Source organism: Typopeltis vanoorti, chromosome 13 (assembly GCF_054136105.1).
Source record: "Typopeltis vanoorti isolate ZY-2024b chromosome 13, IOZ_Tvanoo_1.0, whole genome shotgun sequence".
Taxonomy (NCBI): domain Eukaryota; kingdom Metazoa; phylum Arthropoda; class Arachnida; order Uropygi; family Thelyphonidae; genus Typopeltis; species Typopeltis vanoorti.
The window spans coordinates 32823195-32847812 of record NC_143561.1 but is presented as its reverse complement, the minus strand read 5'-3'; the positions used below and the strand labels follow the sequence as shown (position 1 = coordinate 32847812).

General features: G+C 35.6%; 1 protein-coding gene across 1 annotated transcript in view; it reads right to left on the bottom strand.

The window, feature by feature from the left end:
* LOC150100037 (uncharacterized) overlaps nucleotides 1–24618 on the bottom strand; it is a 108757-nt gene that overhangs the window by 59344 nt on the left and 24795 nt on the right. The window contains exons 2-3 of the mRNA XM_090402994.1: nucleotides 12445–12479; nucleotides 12324–12343 (exon numbers count right to left, since the gene is read on the bottom strand). Of these exons, the coding sequence (XP_090259120.1) occupies nucleotides 12324–12343; nucleotides 12445–12479 (55 nt within the window). The remainder of the gene's footprint in view (nucleotides 1–12323; nucleotides 12344–12444; nucleotides 12480–24618) is intronic.

Below are 24618 nucleotides of genomic sequence, written 5' to 3'. Positions count from 1 at the left end.
CACTGCAGCATTATGTATTTCAAATGATACCATTGATTTAAGCTATTAATTAGTAGCTAGTCAGTTGAAATAATTCTATTTATTGGAAAGACTCCATAAGTGAGGTAAATTATTTTCTGTAGAGAAGTTAATTTACATAACATTCTTATTGTGTTTTTAATCATTCATTGTGAATAAACATTAATTTATTTAGTACAATCACAATAACGTGCACCATTTGCATAATTTTCTATAAAATTTGATAGCAAGTATAACTGCTGTAGCATCAGGTGACATGGTGTCAGAGTGTATTTATTCTTCTAAAATGCAATGTCAGTCAACACTAATTCATATTACAGGATCATTGTCTAACGTCATCCCCTTTAAGTCACTCTTCTTTGTTTAGTTATTGAAGCTATTAACTGACAGAATCACTACATTTTTATTAACAGATAAAGAAACTTACATTTTTAATGGTTCACAGAATATTTGATCCCGTTCTACTGTGAATGGATGATGAGTGTTAACATATGGAGCTGTCCACAGTACACAAAAAGCAGGTGTTGTTTGTGGTTGCTACATTCAAGTCTTCAGTTACTATACAAAAGAAATTCAAGGTAGGAATATGGGATGAGCCAAAAGTCTATATTGCTAATGAAAGTGCAAGAATCAAGAAGAGGTAAATTTTCAGTTGAGGAACAAAGTGTAACAAGAACATAAGGTCATGAACATCAATATCATTGGGAAGACAAAATTTAGAAATTATTTTCACAGAGCCACCAACAAAAGTAGCAATGCTGAGATGTGAAAGGAAGATCTTCACCAGTGACAGTATATACATTACCTTAACAATATACCTCATTTTAGCAGAAGATAGTCAAAGTCATGCTGTTGAAGAAATGATACTCTACCGATCTAAGACACCTGACAGAAATAAAAAAAAAAAAAAGAAGATTTGCAGAACTTGGCATTCCATGAACCTACATTAAGCTACATGAAAGAAGCTTTGCAAATGCATTGCTAGTATCCACAATAAGTGAACAAACTCAGACCAGGAGAGAGATAGGGAGGGATGGAAGGAAAGAAAGAGAGAGAGTGAAGGAGGAAAAGATAACATGAAGTTGTCAGGAAAAAAAAAGTTTCAAAAAAAATGTACAAAACTGAAATAATTGCTTGCAAAATTCACTTTTATGGTGCAAAGATAAATATTCCATTGAGAAGACTGAACACCACTGAGATGAGATGATGTAGACAGCAGTTAACAATCAGCACAAATGCTGGGAATTGCTAACCAATTAGTTTCTCCCCAACACATCAACTTGAGAGAGCTTTAGCACACACGACAAAGGATTGTCACATGTTAGTTTCTTGTCTGGATAGTGCTGTGACACCAAAGAAGCAGTGATAGATGCTGTCTGCATAGCATTTGTATTAATTACACCTGCCATATTGAGATGCATATTGCACAGAATATGGCAATGCCTATATTTTGTTGTGATAACAGCAGGCAGTATAGAGATGTTAGAACAATTGTTAGCTCCTCCACTCAGCAACTACCTATTCTTAGATTTTATTTAAAGATTTTTTGAATTTTCATCCTGAAAGCTCTAATCTCCATAACTCCCTCACTAGCCTTTCCATGTAATGCTTGGTGTTCCTATTTTCTGCCTTTCAGAGGGTAACCGATTCATAATTCTCAATTGCTAAGGTGCTTTCATTCTCTGGATATATCCATACCATTTCAATGCACATGCCTCCATTCTCTTTATGACAGATTAGGGGTGTAATCTAGCTCGCCTCCTCGTGGTGCACCCTGGGTAATGCTAATTGAGCTAGAGCGATTCGGCAGCCAGTCTAACACTTAGTTCTTCTGGCTAAGGCATGCAGTCAAACAATACTGATTTTTCTAATTTTATTGATGATGCTGACAAAAAACTGGGATTTAGCCTTAAGATGTATCAACTGAATATCGAGGGAATTAACAGAGCAAAATGCGACTATCTCTGCAAAATACTACAAGAAAATAACATTGACGTTGTGCTTCTTCAAGAAATGCATGCTGAAAACGAAGACAACCTTAATAGAAGAGGAAAATAACTGGTTACACACTGATTGGTGCTACATACCACCGAAATTATGGCATTGCAACATATATCAAGGATGATATAGAAAATGCTTCTGTCCTGACAATGAGATGGGATAACGCTACCCATCTTGTGAGTGTGAAAATTCACAACATAACAATAGTCAATGTCTATAAACCTCCTTCAACATCATGGTCTATAGATGTTATACCTACTTATCAACATCCAACAGTATGATTGGCGATTTTAATAGCCATCATGAAGAATGGAAGTACCCTGATAACAACGACTGCAGGACTACCCTCGTTCAATGGGCAGAAATAAATAATATACACCTTATATACACCTCATCAAATACAAGGTGTATATAAATAATATACACCTTGTATTTGATGCCAAAGATAGAAACACCTTTAGATCATCAGCATGGCAAACAGAGTCTAATCCGGAGTTATGTTTTGTTTCAATAAACACAGAAGGGAAACCATTACCAGCAAGACGATATGTACTTTCTAACTTCCCACACAGTCAACATCGACCGGTGTTACTGGAAATTGGCATGACATTACCTATAGCAAGATTGTTTCCACGACCACATTGGAATTTTAAAAAAGCAAGGGAGGCATAAACCATGTTTCTCCTTCATAACAAAGGAATGTCATCAAGCACAACACGGTAATGTTTTCAACCTGATTTTGCAATAAGGTACAAAGATCTTATAAGCCTGTTTGGAAAAACATATGGTCCTATTAACACGTTCACTGCCACTCATTTATGACAAAATGGCCTTGCTACAGTGCCTACACATCTGCACGATTTGACTACCCAGGCAAGACTGAGTTATGCAGCACAGAAATACATGAGCCTTACAATGCTTAGAACCGGCAGTGGCATATATGCACAAACTGGCTTGACGCTTTAAAGTGTCAGTGGCAATGAATGTGTTAATCAGTCTCCAAGGATACCTGCATATATATACATTGATGGAGAACTGCTGCTGTCTTGATTAAATAATGAAAGTGAATTTTGAGTGGCCTCTAAGTGATGACGTGATAACTGAAAATGCCATCTTAAACAAAGAGCACTTTGTCTGTGAAAAGCATACAACAGAGAGAGAGAGAGAGGAAACAATCCTACATTCACTGTCGTAAAAACCAGAGATAAAATACCAATCTTCTGGTAAAAGTGCATGAACTTGCTGAAAATGGTACAGGTAAAGCTGATGTTCATACATTCCTCTCCGTACACACATTAAGAGAAATCATCCTCTTTCAATGTAATTTTCTACATATTAATGCATAGATTCTATGCCACTAGATGTGAATGTTTCCCTAGTTTCTGGTACCCTCACAGTTTTTTCATTCCTTTCTTTTCATGATGCAGCAACTGTGTGCCAGACTCAAGGCAGTAATGAAGATGAATGTTTGAGAGCATGGAATTTGATGACCAGGGAAAGTTTCTTGATAAAGCTGATGTGCTTCATGTGCATGTTAGCCAATTCAGTAAATGTGAACGTACACTGCAAAACACCAATCAACGCATCACTTAATAAGAAACACTGAAACAAATAGCAACTGCTACTTGCTCAGAACAAACCTATTAGACTGAATGCAGTTTGAATGCATCATGCATGCAATTCTGGTTGTTTACAATCATGTGATTTATGTAAATTTTATGCGTGTGTGCATGCATGCATGTGGAATAATTATATAATTTTTTTTGTGTTTACAACCTTTCATGAGTCCCACTCATGAAAGGTTGTAAACCAGTTTTTACATTTAGTGCTGTGAGTGGGCTAAGGAAACCCAGCTCTAAAGACCAAACATGATACTTTTTCAAGCCACTTTAGGCCACCAATAAGCAGGATGATCTCATAGCAAGTGACAAAAAGCATCTATCACCTTAATACTTTTGAAAAAATCTCTGCCATAATGGAATTTAAACTTACAGTTTGTGGAAGTGGAGATACTATTCACTCAATTAAGCTGTATACAAATAAGACATCTGAAAGAGAAATTTACTCTTCTTGTGAAGGAAGAAAAACTCAAAATGTATGTAGAGTATGAAAGTATACACAAGTGTATACTATAATTCTATGTGCATTTACATATACCGTCATCCCTCGACTTACGTCCAGGTCCTGTTCCATCCAGAAGGACGTAAGTCAGTCTGACCTAAGTCAATACATTAAATCAACAGAGTTATAGGGGTTTAGGGACTTAACCATAATAAGTATACTGCCATTTTAATTTTTACTGACACTATAAAACAAGAGAATAATCACTCAAATCTTCCTCTACAATCACATCCTCATTACCTTCCCTATGTGAAGGACAAGGCTGCGGCTCTTCTGGTGTAAGTTTTTCTGTTTTGATGAAAATGTCCAATGTGCTTTGTTTATTCCTCTTCTTCTTTTCATCATAAATTTGTTTACAGCAAGCAAACACATCACATACTTTCGTTTCTACTAATAAGAAGTGTTCAACATTGGGGGTCCATGTCTTCAGCCATTTTGAGAACATTTCTGTAAGGCTCTTCACTGTAAATTGTTTAACTACCTCTTCTTGTTTCTCTTTTCCCTCTTCCTTTTCTCGTTCTTCCTCTTCTGCAACATGTTCTTCTGGTTCTACCAATTCTTCATTGGTCAACGCTTCAGGGGCATTTTCTATGAGTTGAACTATGTCGTCATCATTCACTTTGAGATTCATATTGTTTGCTAGGCCCACTATTTCTTCACTCAATGTACTGTCTTCATTTTTTTTTTCAAAACTTCCAAAATCATGCACAAACCTTTTTGATGTCTTTTTCCATATGCCACTCATACATTGAGAATACACTTCGTCCTAAGCCACAGCAATATTTTTAATAGCATGATAAATATGGTGGACAGTAGATGGCATTGGTGTAGATGATGATAGTTGGTGGATTGAGTGAAGACAGAGTTGTAGAATACAACAATAATAATAATAGTATTTAATGCTTTCCAGAATTGCATGAGAGTGATAATTTCCTTCAGTGGTAGAAATGCCTTGTGAAAAGTTCTCCATAGATAATAAGCCTTAAACATTGCAAGATCTTCCTGATCCATCGGTTGGATCAATGAAGCAGTGTTTGGAGGGAAAAACATGACCTTGAACTTGGTGAAGATCACAGATATAAGATGAATGACCTGGAAGTATTATCTAGAATTAAAATTTTAAATTCTACATTTTCTTTCATACAATAGCTTTCCATTTCACTCACATAACAGTTGATTAAGGCATCTGCAAACAATTTTTGAGTCATCAACGAATTTTTATTGCTTTGATAACAAACTTGAAGAGTATGCTTCCTAATGTTTTTGAAGGCTTGTGAATTCTCACTGTGCCATATCACAAATGGTTTCAGTTTATATCCAGCCACATTACCCGCTAACAGAATCGTAATATGGTCTTTAAGAGCTCTGAAACAAGGCATAGATTTTAGCTTTTTTTGTGGATGAATGTCTGCTCGGACATTTTTTTTCCAACAAGGTGGTCTCATCCATATTAAATATTTGCTGTGGAAAATAATTTTCCTCTGTAATAATTTTATCCCATTTCTCCAGCCTTCTCATGGGCACTTGCAGATTCACCATACATTTTTACATTATGCAGTAAAAATGTATGTTTCATGAGATTTAAGCAGCAAAATAAAACAGGAAGAAGAGCTGAATTCATAGTCGCAATTGGGTCCTGCTTTCTCCTTCAACAAGTTGAAGAGACTTAGTGCCTTGAAGATCATGGTCATAATGCTAAGGGACATGCACTTTTGGTTCAGGTCCTCTATTCCACGATGCTTTTCCATATTCCAATAGGACCTTTACGTTCCTTCGTCACTATCGTCGATTTAATGGAAGCAGATCCTTTCACAGCCTCTACGATTTTATCCTTATTTTTCAAAATGGTTGTCACTGTGGAATAAGACCATCCGAAGTCATGTGATGGGCTTATTAGCTTCATGTTGTTTTATAACCTGCAACTTCGTTTCAAGATCAATTGCTCACCTCTTTTTCTGCGATTCTTCACTAGGTTTTTTGATTGGGCGTGTAGGAGCCATGTTGCACAAAATATCATGAAATATTTAACGATAAATACACAAATAACCTATTTCTCAAACACAAAATTAACACAGGAACTTTTGAAGACACGTGAAGACTGCCAAGGGAGGCTGCTGCTGAATGTGTTGTTGCCACTGCACATGATGCATTGTTGCTAAATAGAAACCTTTTTTCTTTAAGCTCGCTTGCATCTTGTTTGAAAGTATAGTCGCAAATGTTATTTATTCCCTTATAGGATCATGGACATATCTTCAAACAGACATAACTCGAGGGATGACTGTATATACATCGATGTATATAGAATTACAGTACTGAAATCCAAATATGTTCTTTTTAACTACAGCTAAAGACTTGCATTCTTTTAATTGTTCCTTCTCATTCAAAATAAAGGAGTTCTTTAATTCTTGGATCCTTCTTTACCATAAAAGCTCTTCGGCTGCCACTATTTCACAGCAGAAATTTTTTTTTTCTCCAGTTTCACATACTTTTGGTGACATTATACTTCCTACTGACAAAATGTTTTTTTTTCTTCTTCTTTTTGTTTTAAATTATGCTGTTTTTCATTAACGGTGAAGGATCCTAAGCACATCTCCTTTGTTAGATATGGTGAGCAGATCACATATGCAGAACTTCATAATGTTCTATTACTAACACATTCCAGCAATATGTAGGTACATGGAAAGATGTGACAATAATACTAGCACTTAAGAGTTGTTCATCATCATCATCATCATCCTTATACCCTCTTTTACCTTGCGGTGTCGAGGGTCCATTGATCATCGGACCTCACTCCGTTTACAGGATAAGGTGGTCAGCCTTATGCCCCGGTGTACCCTATGGCCTGTAGTGTTGAGTTCTCAAGGCCAGGTTGCCTGCTTTGCGGAATGAAAAACCCCAGAATAAGCTGGGGAAAAAACCCTGCTGTCCACGCCCAAGACTGGCTAACTTGGCTATGGCTGAGGAAGATCCTTCAGCTCCTCACGTCACTGACGGGAATCGAACCTAGGACACTCTTTCCCCAGGCATATGGTTGCGAAGCGCATAGCCACTAGGCTAACTGCGCAGACTGCACTTAAGAGTTGCACACCTTAAATTTCAGATGATTATTTTAATATAAAACATGGGGTATTTGAAAAAATATGCTGTATATAACAATTTCTTCTTTCTTCTTACCCTTTTATACTTATATACAATCTTTCATTTGTTGGTATGATATATATTTAAAAGAAAATATGCTCACATACACACAATCCATCACATTTGTAAGGTTCACGTTCAAGATTTACATCCCACCACTAACAATACAAATAAAAACACACCAATAATATCAACAAAAATCCCACTACTGAAATATCATTGCACAGAATAGAATCTAAACACACCCCTGAAATTGATAGTTACCACCACTTCCAAGATAATGAAACCAAATTACATTGCTCTAAATATCTCTAGTAATAAGAGCCAATCAGGGTGCTATAAACACAAAAATACTGTATTTAATTTTACTCTCTTGGCATTTAAACAAAATAAATTATTCTCTATTTATCTCAAACCACCTAAACTCAAACTTCAAATCAACCAATCTCCTTCTCTTAATATATAATCTTAGCTGTGGCAACTCAGTCAGTTTTGTACTGTTACTTATCTGACAAAAATTCTCATAAAATGAGTAGCACTACTGTTATGTTGCTGGTCTTGTGTATATATATATATATATATATAAAAATACTTTCTACATATATATATATATATATATATTTTTACTACCTTTCGTTCCTTTTTGGTCTAATAAATGTTTAGTTTTCATATTTTTCCTAATTAGTTTTTTTTTTTTTTAAATCCACCATTTGATTCATCACGTTCCTTGTTTACTGGTTTTCTTTATATAGTACCTGAGGCAAATAAGGCCCACCTTATTTAAAATTTGAATAAGTTAGACAATTGTTCAGATTAATTGAAACAACTTTATTATCACTAATTAAAAAAACACAAATAAGAACAATTCTTGCAGTAATTTATATTTTAACCGAGTCTTTAAAAAACACCTTGAGTGGCCCTTATTAAACCATAGTAGTTTAATAAAGTCCTTGAACAAAATTAAATATTTAAAAAAGAATATAACAATTATTTTTAATTATTATTAATTTTAATCATAATTATTAGCTTAAGAACAGTCATAAGGACATATAAATATGCCACATTCTTCTTTGGTGAGATCAACACACTCATCATGGTACCATTTAAGACATTGTGCACTGCCTCATATCAGCCACCTTTTCTTCTCTGCATCCATGGCAATACCACTTCTCTTTTGACACTCTTTGTTCCTTTATTTTTTTTTTTTTTGGTTCTTCATGTTTTTTAGTGGCAGCCTTCTCTTTCTTACTATCCTTTTCTTTGAAAAGATTTTGGTCACTCTCTAGCCCTTATAATTTAAAAGCTTTTCTTCATGGTGTTGCCTTTACAACTGCATAATTTGGAGTTGACATTAACTCCTGAAATGATGACTTCAAGGAGTTCTTTGTTTTTAGATTTGCCAATGGAATCTCATCATCGGAGTTATCTGAATCACAAGATGGAGGATTAGGACATGTTCTTACAGCTGAAGCAGGATTCAAAAATTGAGCTTTAGGTTTAGAAATTGTTGGGTTTCTCTTTAAAAATAACTTCAACCAATCTTTTCCTGAGAGGCCACTTTCTTTATTGAAGTTATGCCTAATTTCATTTTGTTCACAAAATATAAAAGTTTGCCTGCCTATAGATTTTGAAGTTAAAGGGATGCCAAATGAAGCAAACTTTACTATTCTTTCTATGAAGTTCTTCTCTTGTTTTTTTTGTTAGCACAGTATTTCTTTCTAATCTTTTCGTCATCTTCTCTGTCTTTAAATGGTTCTTCAATGTTCTTCTAGGTAATCCATAGCGTTCTGATGCTGCACGTTGTGATAGTTGTCCTCTTTGAACAGCATTCATAGCTGCTTCTAGTCTTTCATCAGTCTAAAGACCCCCCCATTTCTTCTTAACTTCTGACATTTTAAGAGGCCTTTAGCAATAAAATAACTATTATGAGCAATCACCAAAAAAAAAAAAAAAAAAAAAAAAAAATCATAAATTACAGCAGTTTAATAAGGCCCATCAACAAATTTACTGGGCCTTATTAACCGCTGCGAACTAGATTAGATAACATCTATTTTCACGTAAAATATGAATTCAAATCAATTAAAACATTTTTTATCATAAAACTGAATGTTGAAAGAACAATTTAAATATAAAAACAACGAAAAGAACAATACTTTTAATTAAATTAAAACTTATGAATTATTGTGGCGTAATATTATTAAACGGGAAGACACAACCACCTCCCACAAAGGTATAGATCAAACCGACACAATACAGTCGCTAGATAATATGCCGCAACTGATTTGCCATTATATTGCATCTTCTGTGTGTGTGTGTAAGAAACCAAACCGGCGCAACTTACCGTAAATATGTTTTTTTTTTAAACGGGCCTTATTTACCTCAGGTACCTAACTTCATTTTCAAAACCATCCTCTTACTGCATGTTCTCAGCTCAATGAAGCGTGGCTTCAAATATTTTATAATTCCTTGCCCTCTAAAAATATAAAAGCACATCTTTTAAATGGCTCTTTCAGCATAAATTAAAAATTTTATATTCATTATTTAACTCAGCCTCTGGCTGCAGATACAAGATAGTTCCATTAACTAATAATTTGCTTCTTTTTTTTTTGTTATTATTTGATATCAAGAATAACATGAAACCTAATTTCCAAAAATCCTTATACTATTTTCAAGAATTCTATTTTTATATATATACATACGAGGTAGGTTCCAAAAATTTCTGGCCTGACACATAAAATTTGTGCCAATTTTAAAATGCCATACATGACAGATAGCATCTATGGAGGAGATGAATGTACCAGTTTCAACTCTCTACCTGCATCATTCAGGCACTCAGTTGACTAACACATGGCACACCAAGTGACTGTAACGTTAAAAATTGAGTACGGCGCTGTGACAAAGTTCTTCATCAAAGAAGGGCTTTCTCCAAGTGCTATCAATTGGATGGTGTTTATGAGGAAGCTTCTACTTGATATTCCATCACGAAGGAATGGGCTAAACACTTTTGCCTAGAGACATCGAAGATTATCCTCATGGTAGTCGGCCTGTAGAAGTGATGACTAAGGAAAATGTCTCTCTTGTTGTGGAACTGCTCAATGGCAGACAGTTGAAGATCAAAGAAATTTCAGCAAGGTTAGGGCTTTCTATAACCACCATCTTTCGCATTATTCATGAGAAGCTTCACATGACGAAGGTCAGTGCAATTTGGGTGCCCCAACTTCTCTCTTCAGTTCAGAAGGAGCATCGTGTGACCTATTCCTGCAAGTTTTTAGAGCTTTGCCAAGGGAATCAGATCCTTTATTATGATCCTCTCCAAAAGGGAATCCATGGAGTAGTGCAAACCAGGCAAAGCACCGCTGAAAAAAAAGCCAAGGTCACTCAGTCCAACCAGGAAGATCATGGCAACAATCTTTTGGGATTGCCAGGGATTGGCTTTAAGGAAAGAAATACCACCGTGAATGCAGAATATTATGCTTCTCCTGCACAAACTCTGTGATGCCATAAAGGAGAAGAGATGAAGAATGTTGAGTCATGGTGTTTGCCTGCTTTATGACAATGATCCAGTCCATGTGGCTATTGCTGCAAATGCTGCAGTGAATGAAGGACTGTGGCTTCCAGGAGGCTGAACATCTACCCTACAGTCAAGATCTGGCACCCAGTGACTGCTACCTGTTCTCGAAACTGAAGAAAGACCTTCGAGGAAGAAAATTTACAGATGACAATGAGGTGAAAGATGCAGTTTTATACCATTTTGCAGACAAAAGTATAGACTATTTTTTCAAGGACAAAGAAATGTTAATTCAAAGATGTGAAAAGTATGTTGAAGTAAAGGGAGATTATGTTGAAAAATGGACAAAGTTGTTTTCTTTCTATCACCTCTAAAATATATATATATATATATATATATATATATATATATATATATATATATATATATACACACACATATATATGTATTTTTAAAATTCATTTTTACTCGGTTGGAATATTATAAAAAAGGTTTATGACTATTACCGAGAGAAAAGAGATGACAAGATATATTTAAAAAAAAGATACTACTAGTTTACTAGTTTCGTTACATGAACATCCTCAGGTATCACATTCAAAGAAGTATATAAAAAATTACAGAGACTTAAAATTGTACTAACAGAACAAGTATAAAAAACAGTAGCGTGTTTGAAAAATGCAAGTATGAGTTCCAAACAAACGAATACTACACACTGTCGCAAGTGCGCCAGTACTGAACAGAAGCAACGTGTGCGTCAGAGAGATTGTAACTCAGGCTGTTGTTGATATGAGAGGAATCTAGAGAAATTTCCCTAGATTCAACAATCTTTCTTTCGAGTTCATCGTAGCACACATGGATGTTAGCAGTTTGAGTCCAGTTTACAATGTGCTGGCGGCCTTCGTCTGAGTTAGCTGAAAAGAGAACATGGCTAGAGATCTCTTTTCAACTAACTCAGATGAAGGGCGCCAGCACATTGTAAACTGGACTCAAACTGCTAACATCCATGTGTGCTACGATGAACTCGAAAGAAAGATTGTTGAATCTAGGGAAATTTCTCTAGATTCCTCTCATATCAACAACAGCCTGAGTTACAATCTCTCTAACGCACACGTTGCTTCTGTTCAGTACTGGCGCACTCGCGACAGCGAGTAGTATTCGTTTGTTTGGAACTCATACTTGCATTTTTCAAACACGCTACTGTTTTTTATACTTGTTCTGTTAGTACAATTTTAAGTCTCTGTAATTTTTTATATACTTCTTTGAATGTGATACCTGAGGATGTTCATGTAACGAAACTAGTAAACTAGTAGTATCTTTTTTTTAAATATATCTTGTCATCTTTTCTCTCGGTAATAGTCATTAAACCTTTTTTATATATATGTATGTATGTATATATATTTGGAATGGTAACATTTTTCCAGAATTTATTAACTACAGAAAAAATGTATGTGCTCAAGAATATTTTGGATGTTATATATACCCATACACTTTAAAGGCATTATAAAGCAGGATGTAAAAGTATCAATATAATATTTACCTGACATCAGGATCCCAATTCTGAAAAAATATAAAAAAAATAAAATAAGTAAAAATACTACAAAAATAAATTGCATGTATTCGCAAGATATTTAAAGATAAAAATGTTGAAATATACATACCTCATTTAATGCAAGACTTGCTGATGTATGCATAACTAAAAGAAAATAAAAATTGGAAGAATTTCAGACATTTCAGAAATATATATCAGGTAGAGATTATTCATTAAATAAAAGTCTTTTCTCATGCAAATGACTGCAATGCATTATTATGAATGCAGAATAACAAACATTTTTAAGCAAATGCCGGCCGGGTTGACCGAGTGGTTAGCATATCCGCTGTCCAGCTAAAAGGCTGCAAATTCGAATCCCATCGTGAGCATGGATGTTTGTCTGTGCAAATACTAGTGGTGGTGGTGGTTAACGGCAGATGGCATTGGCGTAGATGACGGTAGTTGTGGTTGGTGGAGACGGAGAGTTGTAGAGTAGGTGCCCTCCTTCGATGAGTCATTGGACTCCCTGGAGGTGTTATGTAATAGTAGTAATAATAAATAATAATAATGCAAAAATTTAAGGGAAACAAAGATTATTATTATTATTATCAAAGTTCTCCAGGGACTTAAGAACTCACTGAAGGAGGACATAGATCACCCACAGCTGTAATACGTTCTCTTCCACTCATTCACACTGGATGCACTCACTATCTCAAGATGCAAACTGTACCACTCACTGCCCTATGAGAGAAAAATCTAGCTCTTGCCCCTTTTTTTTTTTTAACCACACAAACTTAATTTCTGTGGATACCCATGTCCTCTCTCTACCTTCCATATAATGAAAAAGTTCATCAGATGATAATCCATAACCATGGTGGCCAAATTGTGGCTGTTCTTAAGTTTTATTGCAGCTCAACTAAAAATATTTATAATTTTTCTTAATTTTCTAGCAGACATGGGGCAATCACCTAATAAAGTTTTTCTGAATGATGATAATAATTTTTAAAAAATCGAGGTAAAGCCAAAAAAAAGAAAAAAAAAATCAATGTTTTTCTCTAAAAATCATCAATGTTTGTTTGCCATCCCTAATAAGCTGTATTTTGCTGCTCGATTGGTCAATGTTTTTGAGTGGCTTGATGAAATCTGCTGTTCATATGCTGTTCGGCAATGTAGTTATATTTATATTACCTTGTCAGAAAATTTAAAAAGATACATTACTGAATTTCATACTTCTTATATTAATAAAAAGGTAACAATTTAAATTCCGAATTATTTAAATATTAATATTTTATTTTAAAAATTTTATTATAGAATATTTTGCAGCATGACTCTTGAAAATAAACAGAAGTGGAAGTATATCGACAAACATAGAAATTTTAAGGAAGAATGGGAAGAAGACTATGCTTTTATTGAGAAAAATGGTAAAGCTTTTTGCCTCATCTGTAGTTCAACAGTGAGCAATTTCAAAGTAGGGAATTTAAAACGTCATTATGAAAAATTGCATCACGAGTTTTAGTCTCAATATCCTGAAAAATCTGAAATAAATTAAAAAGCTTAAATCGTTGAAATCTTCAGTTAATAACCAAATTAACTTCATGATAACATTTACTGAAGAATCTAAAACTAACAGAGGCTAGTTTTAAAATATCATGGAACATCGCATGTGCAAAATGGCCTTATTATATATAAATTATATTTTATTAAATTACATAAGGATATTCAATTGCATCATATTACTGCTACAGTTTTCTCACAATTTTTTTTCTTAATATATTTATTCCATACAAGAGGTACAAGAATCTGTACTATATCAGTGCCATATTGAAGTACAGATGAGGGTTGAGAATGAAGAAACCTATTGACAATTTTCTTAAAGACCTGTAGGTTGAAATTGTTTGGAAACATATCATGAGGAAGGCTGTTCCAGAGGAAAGCGATGGAATAAGTGAAGAAGAGTAGAAGCAGGTTTGGTGAGTTTGCAGTTGTACTGTAAAGAGACGTTGGACAACAGCTGCTCTTGTTTTAACAGGCCTAACAGCAAGTGGAGGAATGATGTTTGCCAATTCATTGAAGCAGTGACCATGGAAGTACCTGTAGAAGAGACACAACTGAAACACTGTGAGATAAAGATTGAAGTGAGCCTGTGAGGAAAGGATCACCTATAAGCCGAACTGATCTCCTCTGGATAGCATCAAGAATTTTTAAGGAGGTTTTAGGTGCACCACCCCAAATGCGTGTACAGTATCTAAGGATAGACAAATTTGGAATTAAAATAGGGTTAGTAGCTGGGTGGATGTAAAATAGCTTCTTGAGTAGAAAAGAATGCAGTTTTTTTAGGTGAGGAAGCTATTGATGTGATGCGTTTGTGCCAAGAGAGCTTTGGAGGTAAATGTTAGTCCAAGGAGAGAGAGTTAATCCTGTCTGGTGATGTATATATTACTGAGGATGAGGGAAAGCGAGATGAGATCCCTTTGGTGAGAGAAAAGGGAGGACTACATTTTTGCAGCATTGAAGGTGACTAGGTTATCCTTGCCTCACTGAAAGATGGTATGGAGATCAGCATTTAAGGCACTGCTTGCAGATGATCTTGATGTTAGGGATGTCTGGGAACTACATGGTTTGTCAAAGGAGTAGGATGAGTGGAGAGTGCTATCATTGGCAAAGATGTGGATTTGATTTGTAGTGATACATTTTCCAGTTTATTCAATATAAATTGAAAAGTGTGCTTAACATAATATTTTTTAAAAGTAGCAATTATGCCTTGATCTAATTGGTGAATAATGCTTGTTGTATTGGGTGGAAAAAACACTACCTGCACATTTGGATGTTCTAAATAAGGATGACTTAGTGCATTGTCAACAATTAATAAAACTTTAAAATCGAGAGGCCTTTGTATTAGCCATCCAATGTACTGGCAGCTGTTTTAGATCTTTGCCTTTTACAGCACGTGGTCTTAGAGATCGATTTACTAGGAGGGGTTTCAACATTCGATTCCCTGATGCATTGCTACAAAGTAACAACATTACTCTATCTTTGCTTGCTTTAAACACACTTGCTTTTTTCCTCAGACTTTGGAATGTAAGTTCGACTAGGCATTTTCTTCCAAAACAATCCTGTTTCGTCAGCGTTAAACACTTGATTGGGACAATATCCACCATCTTCAATCATTTTTGCTAACTTCTCTTGAAAATTTTTGGCTGCTTCTTCATCTGCTGCTGCAACCTCACCTGTAATCTTCACATTATGAAGTGCATTCCTTTTTAAAAACCAGGTTAGCCATCCTTTGCTAGCCAAAAATTCTTTTATCAGTCTGGGAAGAGGAAGTAGATGGCTCCAATTGCTTCATCTGTTCATAAAACCGAAGAGCTTTTTGTTTAATTAAATAAACACTTATAGGAATTCTTCTTTGAGTTAATTCTTCGATCCAAATTACGAGCGTTCGTTCTGTGTTTTCTAATAAAGCATCTCTTGAGTATGATGATAATTTGGCACTTAGTTTTGTGCCAGAAATGACAGATTTTCTTATTGCGACTTCATTCTTTTTAATTGCTCTTATAGTAGATTCACCTAAATTAAAATGTTTACCAATCGCTGTAGATCCCTCTCCTTTTGCTAAGTGATCTAAAATTATAATTTTCATTTCCAAAGAAATTGCTTTTCTTTGGTGCTTTTTTTTCCATTGAGCCAAATTAAATTTTCAAAATAAAAATTAGCAAAATTTAGACTTACGATAATGAAAAGACAAATACTTACTCACATGCAAAATTAACTTCACGGACAATCACTACTTAGACGTTAAGCCAAAATGTGCTGCAACACACTGTTCATTATGCACAGCGATATATAAGTTTTGAAGTTATGCACCGCATAACTTCAAAACCACATAAAAAGAGACTCGAGTGTGTGTGTGTGCGCGCGAGTGACATAGTTACCATCACCTGAAAATTTTAAGTCTAATATGTGACTTGGTTGCATATCTTGCTGGCATATTTTCATTGTTAAATTAAATGAATTTAAGTATGCAAAGTCCAAAGCCCTTTGACCAATCCTTCATAAAAAACTTTTCCAAATAATGAAATTTAAAACATTAAAAGAAAAGAAAATTAATGTTGCACACTATATCATCAAAAAAATTGCTGATATTAAAGAACAAAATTATGTATCATTTTCGTCCATTTTCAAGACATCTGCATTATATGGATTGATCCCTCTTTATGACATACAATAATAAATTTTTTGGAAGTTTATTATTGTGAAATTTATTATTATTGTTTCGACTTTTTTTTAAAAGGTCGAAACCGGTCTGGGTAGTGACCCTTCCCTTAATGCATAGCATTATACATGTCCACAAAGAGATGTGCTTTGCATTATGGGAGATACTAAGACAAGGAGTGATGAGAGCTTGGTCCACCTTTACCATGAGTTGCCTCAATCCTGAAGATACTTCAAGCGCAAACTTTGTTTGCTTACACTTGGATAAAGGATTAAACTAAATTTATTATAGTCTAACCAAGCGGGGAGAAAAAAAACTTCCATTATGACATACAACTTTTATTATTATTATTCAAAAGATGAAAACAAATTTCATATAATTATCTTCAAATTAAGGTTTTCAACTGTTATTAAAAAAAAAGAATAAAAGTTTTAGTTGAAAGTGAAAGAATATCCATCATAGTGAAAATATCTCACAAAATACTAATTCCAGTTTCAACTACTTATCTGAAATAGGAATTATTGCACTAACTACTATTAAAAATAAATGATAAGATCAATCATAGCAAGGATTTAAGCTGGTCAAAGAGCAACAACAACAGAGTGATGAGAGCCACTAAAGTGACAAATATTATTTATTGATCACTTATTTTTGCAACAAAAAATTTAAATAAATAGTCTTGATCCCCCATTTATAATGCTTTCCTCAACATACACATACCCGTATAATGAGAATCACAGAATGACAAAGTGTAAATATAGAGGAAGCACATAAGCAAAAAAAAAAGATTAATATATACTGCTCTATAATTGCCTGAAGAGAAGGAAGGTATGATTAAATTCAATGTTAGTAACACTCAGAATTGTCTTACTTCTCAAGAAAAAAAGTCTGTACTTTCTTTTAATAACAACTAATCCTAGAGAAGATGAATAATGTTAACTTTTAAAGCCCCCCCCCCATCTCATTCATTTGATGATTCACTTCACTTTGTACCACTGATTCTCAGATTCTGTCATGCTTTCTGTACAAATATTTCAACAGTATGTCCAAGCCTGCTTTTAGAATTCTGTATTTTCTTCATGCTAAGAAAACACATGCTACTAGGCATCATTTATACATAAATTCCTGATTATACATAAAGACCCTGATCAGACCACACTTGGACTATTGTTCTCAGATTTGGTCCCTAGGATTTGAAGGGGATAAATTAACTGTGGAAAGGGTACAAAGGCAGATAACAAAGATGGTTTTAGGACTGTACAATGATAGTTATGAGGATTGGCTGAGGGAATGTGGACTGCAGAGTTTGGTGGATAGAAGAAGGAGAGGTGATATGATTGAGACTTTTAAACTGTTGAGAGGTGGTTACAGGGTTGACACTGGGGAGTTCTTTTGTTTGTTTGAACAGTGGGAAGGAGTGATGACAAGAGGCCATCCCTGGAAGTTACGAAAGGAAATTGTGAGAAAGATGGTGAGGAGTGGTTTTTTTGCATGGATGGTGGTTGAACCATGGAATGCATTGCCTGATGGAGTGGTGAGAGCGAGAACGGTCAATGAGTTTAAGGAGTGGTATGATAGACTTTGTGTTTCTTAGGAAGGACCTCCCACGATGAGTCTTTTGACTCCATGGAGGTGTGAATAATAATAATAATAAAAATAAATAAATTCCACATGCATTGATATCGTGGATCCCATAAGAATGATTATTTCATACTGAAGTTCATTCCTAAATACAACAGGCCACAGTATCACTTACTGACAGAACTGAAGGGGGTGGATGAAACCAAGATAACATTTATCAGTGAAGAGAATTTAATCAATGAAGAAGGGCAATATTATGATGCAATTTCAAGAGACATTTCATTATCAAATCCAGAGATATGTTTCAACTAAGTAAGTATCATTGCTTCTATAGTTAAACATCACTGAATGACATGGTTTGGTCAGGGCTCATTCATTCATTGAAAAACTACTTACGGTAAAATAATAAGTTGTTGCAAGCTACGATTTGCAGGGTTGGGACTAAATATAAAAACATGAAAAAAGATCATCATTAGAAAAGTATTTACAGTATTAGGATAACAATAGAAAATCGAAGTAAGTGATTTTAACATGATCAAAAGAATATAATTTAACTGAAGGGACACTGAGAATGATGATGATATAACTTGTTTGGTGAAAGCTTGCCTAGCATAGCCTATCTTCACCAAATTCCAGAGTGATGACAAGAATGAAAAGCACTTCTAGACCATGTCAGATATCATATTACATGACTATAATATTACTATAATATTACTAGTATTACATGACTATAATATCAAATTCTAGTCTTTATGCAAAATGCTACAAAAATGGAATGTACTGCTAGCAAAAAAAAAATCAGCAATAAGCAAATAATTATCCCATTTCTGGTCGAAATCTCCCAACTTTTGGTTATAAGATGATCCATGAAATGTTCCATGTGAACATTTGTGTTAAACTGTCTAGAACTTAACACCATAGGTATTCAAAGTCTCTTCTTTGGTGCATTAATCCAAAGATTGGTAATTATAGCAGCACATCAGAACATCCTGTCTTGTGACCTCCTTTTTACCTCTTCATAACTCTTAGCACCAGTTAGCATCATTATGTTATTTATATATGAAATTCTTGGTCTGCCTCGTGGCCTCTTTCCTTCTACAGTCCCCTCCATTATTTCTGTAATCAGTCCCCCATGCTTCAAATGGTGTCTAATTAGGCTTTTTCTTCTCTTATTGATGTGTTTCATTAATGATCGTTCTTCATGAACTACATTTAGAACTTTTTCATTATTTTTCCTTTCTGTCCGACTAATTTTCATCATATTTCTCCAGCACCAAAGTTCAAATGCTTCCAACTTTTTGATGTCTTCTTTTGTTAGAGTCTGAGTCTCACAACCATATAATGCAATATTCCATAGTACTTGTAATAGATACAAAAGATTGCTAGCAGTGGCAATATTATTACAGTAAAGTTGATTCAACATGAGAAGAGACTTTTTTTAAAGAATTTTATACACAAATCAATATCTCAAAATTTATTAAAGACTAAATTTTTGCAATTATTAACATTAAAAAGGTAATCTACTCTTCTCTCAATCTAAAATCCATGCAATACAATATAGAAAATTGTTTAGAACATAACTTTATTTTTTAGCTTTCAAGTTACTCAGTAAACTCTGTGAGCATGCCTTATATCAAAAGTGTGTGTGCGCGCGCGCATGCACACACATGCATCCCCACACACAAGCCACATTTTTTTTTTTTTTTCAATATATAGTAGCTTGGAAATTGATAGTAAAACATGTGCATTTTATATGCTTAAATACAAGAGTCCTCAATAATTCTTTCAGAAGAAGAAAACAAAGTAAAAAAAAAAAAAAAAAGATAAAGTTCATCACTTTCTATATCTAAATAAATTAAAAAATGAATTTACTGAAGAAAGAACAAATGAGAATTTATGGATATCTCTTTAGGATTTTAGATTGAGAGAAGAGAAGATCACCTTTTAATGCTAATAATTGCAAAGCCCTTCACTTCTATAAACTGATGTAGAGGTGAAAGGAAAGTGGAATAGATTTGGGATCTGGGTGATTGTCAGAGGCATGAAGTTCTGAAGGTACACCACAAATATTGAGAAGTTTAATAGAATACTGCTGCTGCTGCAATAAGGAGCACTCAAAAGAGAATGAAGAAGTTGTACCACTGTACAAGGCAGTGATCAGACCAAGGTTATATCACGATTAGGAAATGTTAGTTAAGGAAAGATTTTAAGAAAAATGTAAAGGGGATGTAAATGGAATGCATATAAAGGGGATTAGTAAGGGGATGTAAAATCCCGTAGTAAAGGGGATTTTAAAGGATTAACAGAAAAGGGATTATAACATATTCCAATAATATCTCTTATTCTTTTCCCTCAAGGAGGGAAAAGAATGAGTCCTTTCCTGAAAGTTGAAAGACCTTTCCTGAATGTAAAAGATGTCTTTGTGGAGAGAGAGAGAGAGCGAAAAATGAGAGAAAGTATGGATTTGTCGTTAGTGCGATATACTGTTGGACCACGATACACAGAATGCGATACTGACTGACTGAAAAGATATAGTGTACATGAAAGAAATGGAAATGAAAGATAGAGAGATTGACGGAGTGAAAGAATGCAAGAATGTATAAAAGTTACGGAAGACGTTGAGAAAACAGAAGTGAAACGAAAGTTGGAAAAACTGAACGAGTGAAAGAATGCAAAGATGTACAAGCGAAAGTTAGTGATAAGGGGGTGAAAGAAAGTAAAGTGCAGTTGAACGAGAGGTAGCAAGATAGAGAGCGAAATTGTCGGAATGCAAGATTTAATGAAACAGATATTGGAAATGAAAAATGAAATGAAGAATATGTTGAGTGATGTTAGGCATCTAGTTCATTTCGTATGGTGATTCAACAGCCGTGAGCCCTTTTTACGGGGAGGTACAGCACCACCTCAATCCCCCTCCCCATTTTTTTTTATCCGGGCACAGAACCGGCATAGCTAACAATTCAGACCTATGGTTGGACAGATTGTCTTTAGTATTCCTGACTGTATCCGTGTGTGTTGACGGGGTGGGGCGGTTTGCCTGCTTGCGGGATGAAAAACACCAGATAAACTGGGGGAAAAATCCTGCTGTCCATGCCCAAGACCGGCTAACTTGGCTATGGTTGAGGAAGATCCTTAAGCTCCTCACATCGCCGACAGGAATCGAACCTAGGACACTCCTTCCCAGGCATATGGTTGCAAAGCACATAGCCACTTGGCTAACCGTGCGGACAGGCATCTAGTGGAAACTAATGAAAGTATGCAAGAAAACAGAATGAAAGAACATAGAGTAAAAGAAGTGATGAGTGATTCCAGGATAGCAGTATTATGGAGACTCCATAATTAGAGGACTAGTTACTGACAGAGTCCATAAGGTCTACTATCCGGGTGGAAGAATGAGTATGATAATTACATCGGATGTAAGGAAGAAACGAGTGAGAGAGTGAGTTGTGAGTGTAGGGACGAATGATCTAACTGGACATAAGAAGGATGTGAGGATGAATATCTGGAGACTATTGAGAAGAGTGAAAGATAACAGTGTAGTAGGAAAGGTTGTCAGTGTGTTACCCAAGTATGATAATAATGAGTTGCGACGGAGAGCCAAAATCATGAATGGTATGCTGGCAGAGCTGTGTGAGGAGAAGGGAGTGGAGTTTGCAGATGTATGGCATGTGTTTGAGGGGAGAATGAAATTATACAGGTATGATGGGTTGCATTTAAATGGCTTTGGAGTGAGTGTGCTAAGAAAGTGTTGCTGGATGAAAGTATAGTGTGTTGAAGTACAGTGTATGATGTGTGCCAGAGATCAGATGGAAGAGATGAAGAGAAAAAATCAGGAGAGTGGTACTGAAGAGACAGAAGTTCTTGGCAGTGGAAACAGTAATAGTGTGAGAGAGGAAGAGAGAACGGGAATACAAAAGGAACAGGAAACGGGGGGAGCTCGGGTGGACAGGGAGACATAGAGAGAGAGAGTGAATGTTGAAAGTGGCAATGAATATGAATGTGTGTGTGTATGAAGATGGAGTATATTGTAGTGTGGGTGAAGAAATGGAGACTGAGCAGATATATGTGGTAAGTGGCGATAAAGATGATTTGGCAGGTGTAGTGGGGAAATCACAACCAACATATGGCTTGGATAGGACAGGCTATAGACCTAAAAATGAACTATTGTGTTTGTTTACAAATGCCAGAAGTATCAGAAATAAAGAGGATGAAATGGTTTCCTTGATTGAGTTTATTCGCCCCCAAATCATTGGAATAAGTGAAACATGGTTGAATGAAGATGATATTGTAACGGGAATAGAAATGGAAGGGTACAGTAATTTTCGTGAGGATAGAAAGGGCAGGAAGGGAGGGAGGGGAAATGCTGCTGATGATAGCAGGGGAATTAAGTCCACATAAGGTAGACATGAAAGGGGAAAATAGTGGAAATGGTTATTATTATTATTATTATTATTATTAAACAAGACCTCATGGAGTCAAAGACTCACCTAGGAGGTCCTTTTATCTCACACACATCTCATCATATCAGGTCTTAAACACATTCAAACTCCTTGCAGACACCACACTCTCAGGCAAGGCATTCCAATCATTCACAACTCTGTACGAAAAAAACCTGCCTCTCACTCCCCTAATCACACCTTCTTTATACAGTTTCCAGGGATGACCTCTGGTTCTCCCCTGATCTCCCACTATTCGCTGTAGAACTTCTCCACCATTGATCCTATAACAACCCCTTACCAACTTGTAGGTCTCTATCATATCTCCCCTCTTCCTTCTCTCCACTAGACTCTGCAAATTACATCTTTTCAATCTTTCCTTATACTCGACATTCCAGAGGTCAGAAACTACCTTAGTCAGTCGCCTTTGAACCCTTTCCAACATCTCTTCATCCTTCTGAAAACCACACATGGACTATTGTGACCAAATCTGGGCACAATAGTCCATGTGTGGCCTAATCAAAGCCTTATACAATGGAACAAGAATCTCCCTACTTCTACATGTCAGTGTCCTCCTCATCATTCCCAGAAGTCTTTGTGTTGTCTTCACAATTTTGGCGATGTGTCCCCTAAATTTTAGATCCTTATCCACTATCACTCCCAGATCTCTTATTTCCTCTACTTCCAACAATATATTCTCACCAAGCATAAATTCTGCATCCCATCTTTGTTTTCCAAATTTTAAAACCTTACATTTTGCAACATTGAACTCACATCCCCATTTGGTTGCCCAATCACTCAATTTATTTAAGTCTTCTTGCAAGGCCACAACATCTTCACTACTCTTTATGGTTCGTCCCAACTTTGCATCATCTGCAAACAACTGAATATCACCATCCAAATCTTCGCCAATATCATTAATATACAAGTTAAATAGTAATGGCCCTAAAACAGATCCCTGAGGCACTCCACTAGTGACTTTCCTTTTCCTGGATATTGCACCTCCATACACAACTTGTTGATACCTATCAGATAGCCAGTCTCCAATCCAATGCACTAATCTAATATCCAACCCCATCTGCTCTAGTTTGACTGTCAACTTATCATGAGGTACTCTATCAAAAGCTTTTGCGAAATCCAAGTATATTACTGTGTATCCTTCTCCTCTGTCCAAGGAAGCAGTCACTTTATTGTAATAAGTAAGTAGATTACTAAAACACGACCTCCCTTTAGCAACTCCATGCTGTCCATCAAAGATTATACCATTGTTGTCAACCCAACTCTGGATCCTAGTTCTCACAAGCTTCTCCAACAACTTAACCACAACACCTGACACACAGATAGGCCTATAGTTTGATGCTTGAGTTCGATCACCTCCTTTATGAAGTGGCACAATCTTGCCCTCCTTCCACTCTTTAGGGACTTGACCAAGTGCAAGACTCGTATTAAAAAAATATGTCAAGGCAGGTGTCAACTCTCTGGCACATTCCTTCAGAATACGCGGTGATATATTATCAAGTCCCACAGCCTTATTTACATCTAGTTTACTCAACTCCCCAAACACCTCTTGCTCACTTACAGTCAGTCTCTCCTCCCCATCATCAACTGCTCTTAATCTCTCCATGAAGTCACATTCACAAGATTGAAAGATCTTTATGAACTGCTCATTAAGTATCTCCACCACACATTCTGCAACAGCTGAATCAATGTCATCCTTCCATAATCATTCTTTCTTTTGCTGGCTACATATCAAAAGGACTCCCTAGGATTCTTTTTAGCTTCATTAGCTAACTGCTGTTCATACCTCTCTTTAGCTACTCTCACCAACCAAGTCACTCTCCTTGCCTGGTCTTTGTAGAACTCATGAAATTGGTTACTTCCACTTCTCTTATGCTGCCTCCACAATGCCCTTTTTCTCTGTATTGCATGCTTAATCTCTTTATTCATCCATCTCACACCTAACTTATTTAACCTTCTCACCTGTGGTATACATTTAGACATTGCATCCGCTAAATATTTTTTGAAAATCCCCCAAGCTGCATTGATCTCTTTTCCAGCTAACTCCTCATTCCAT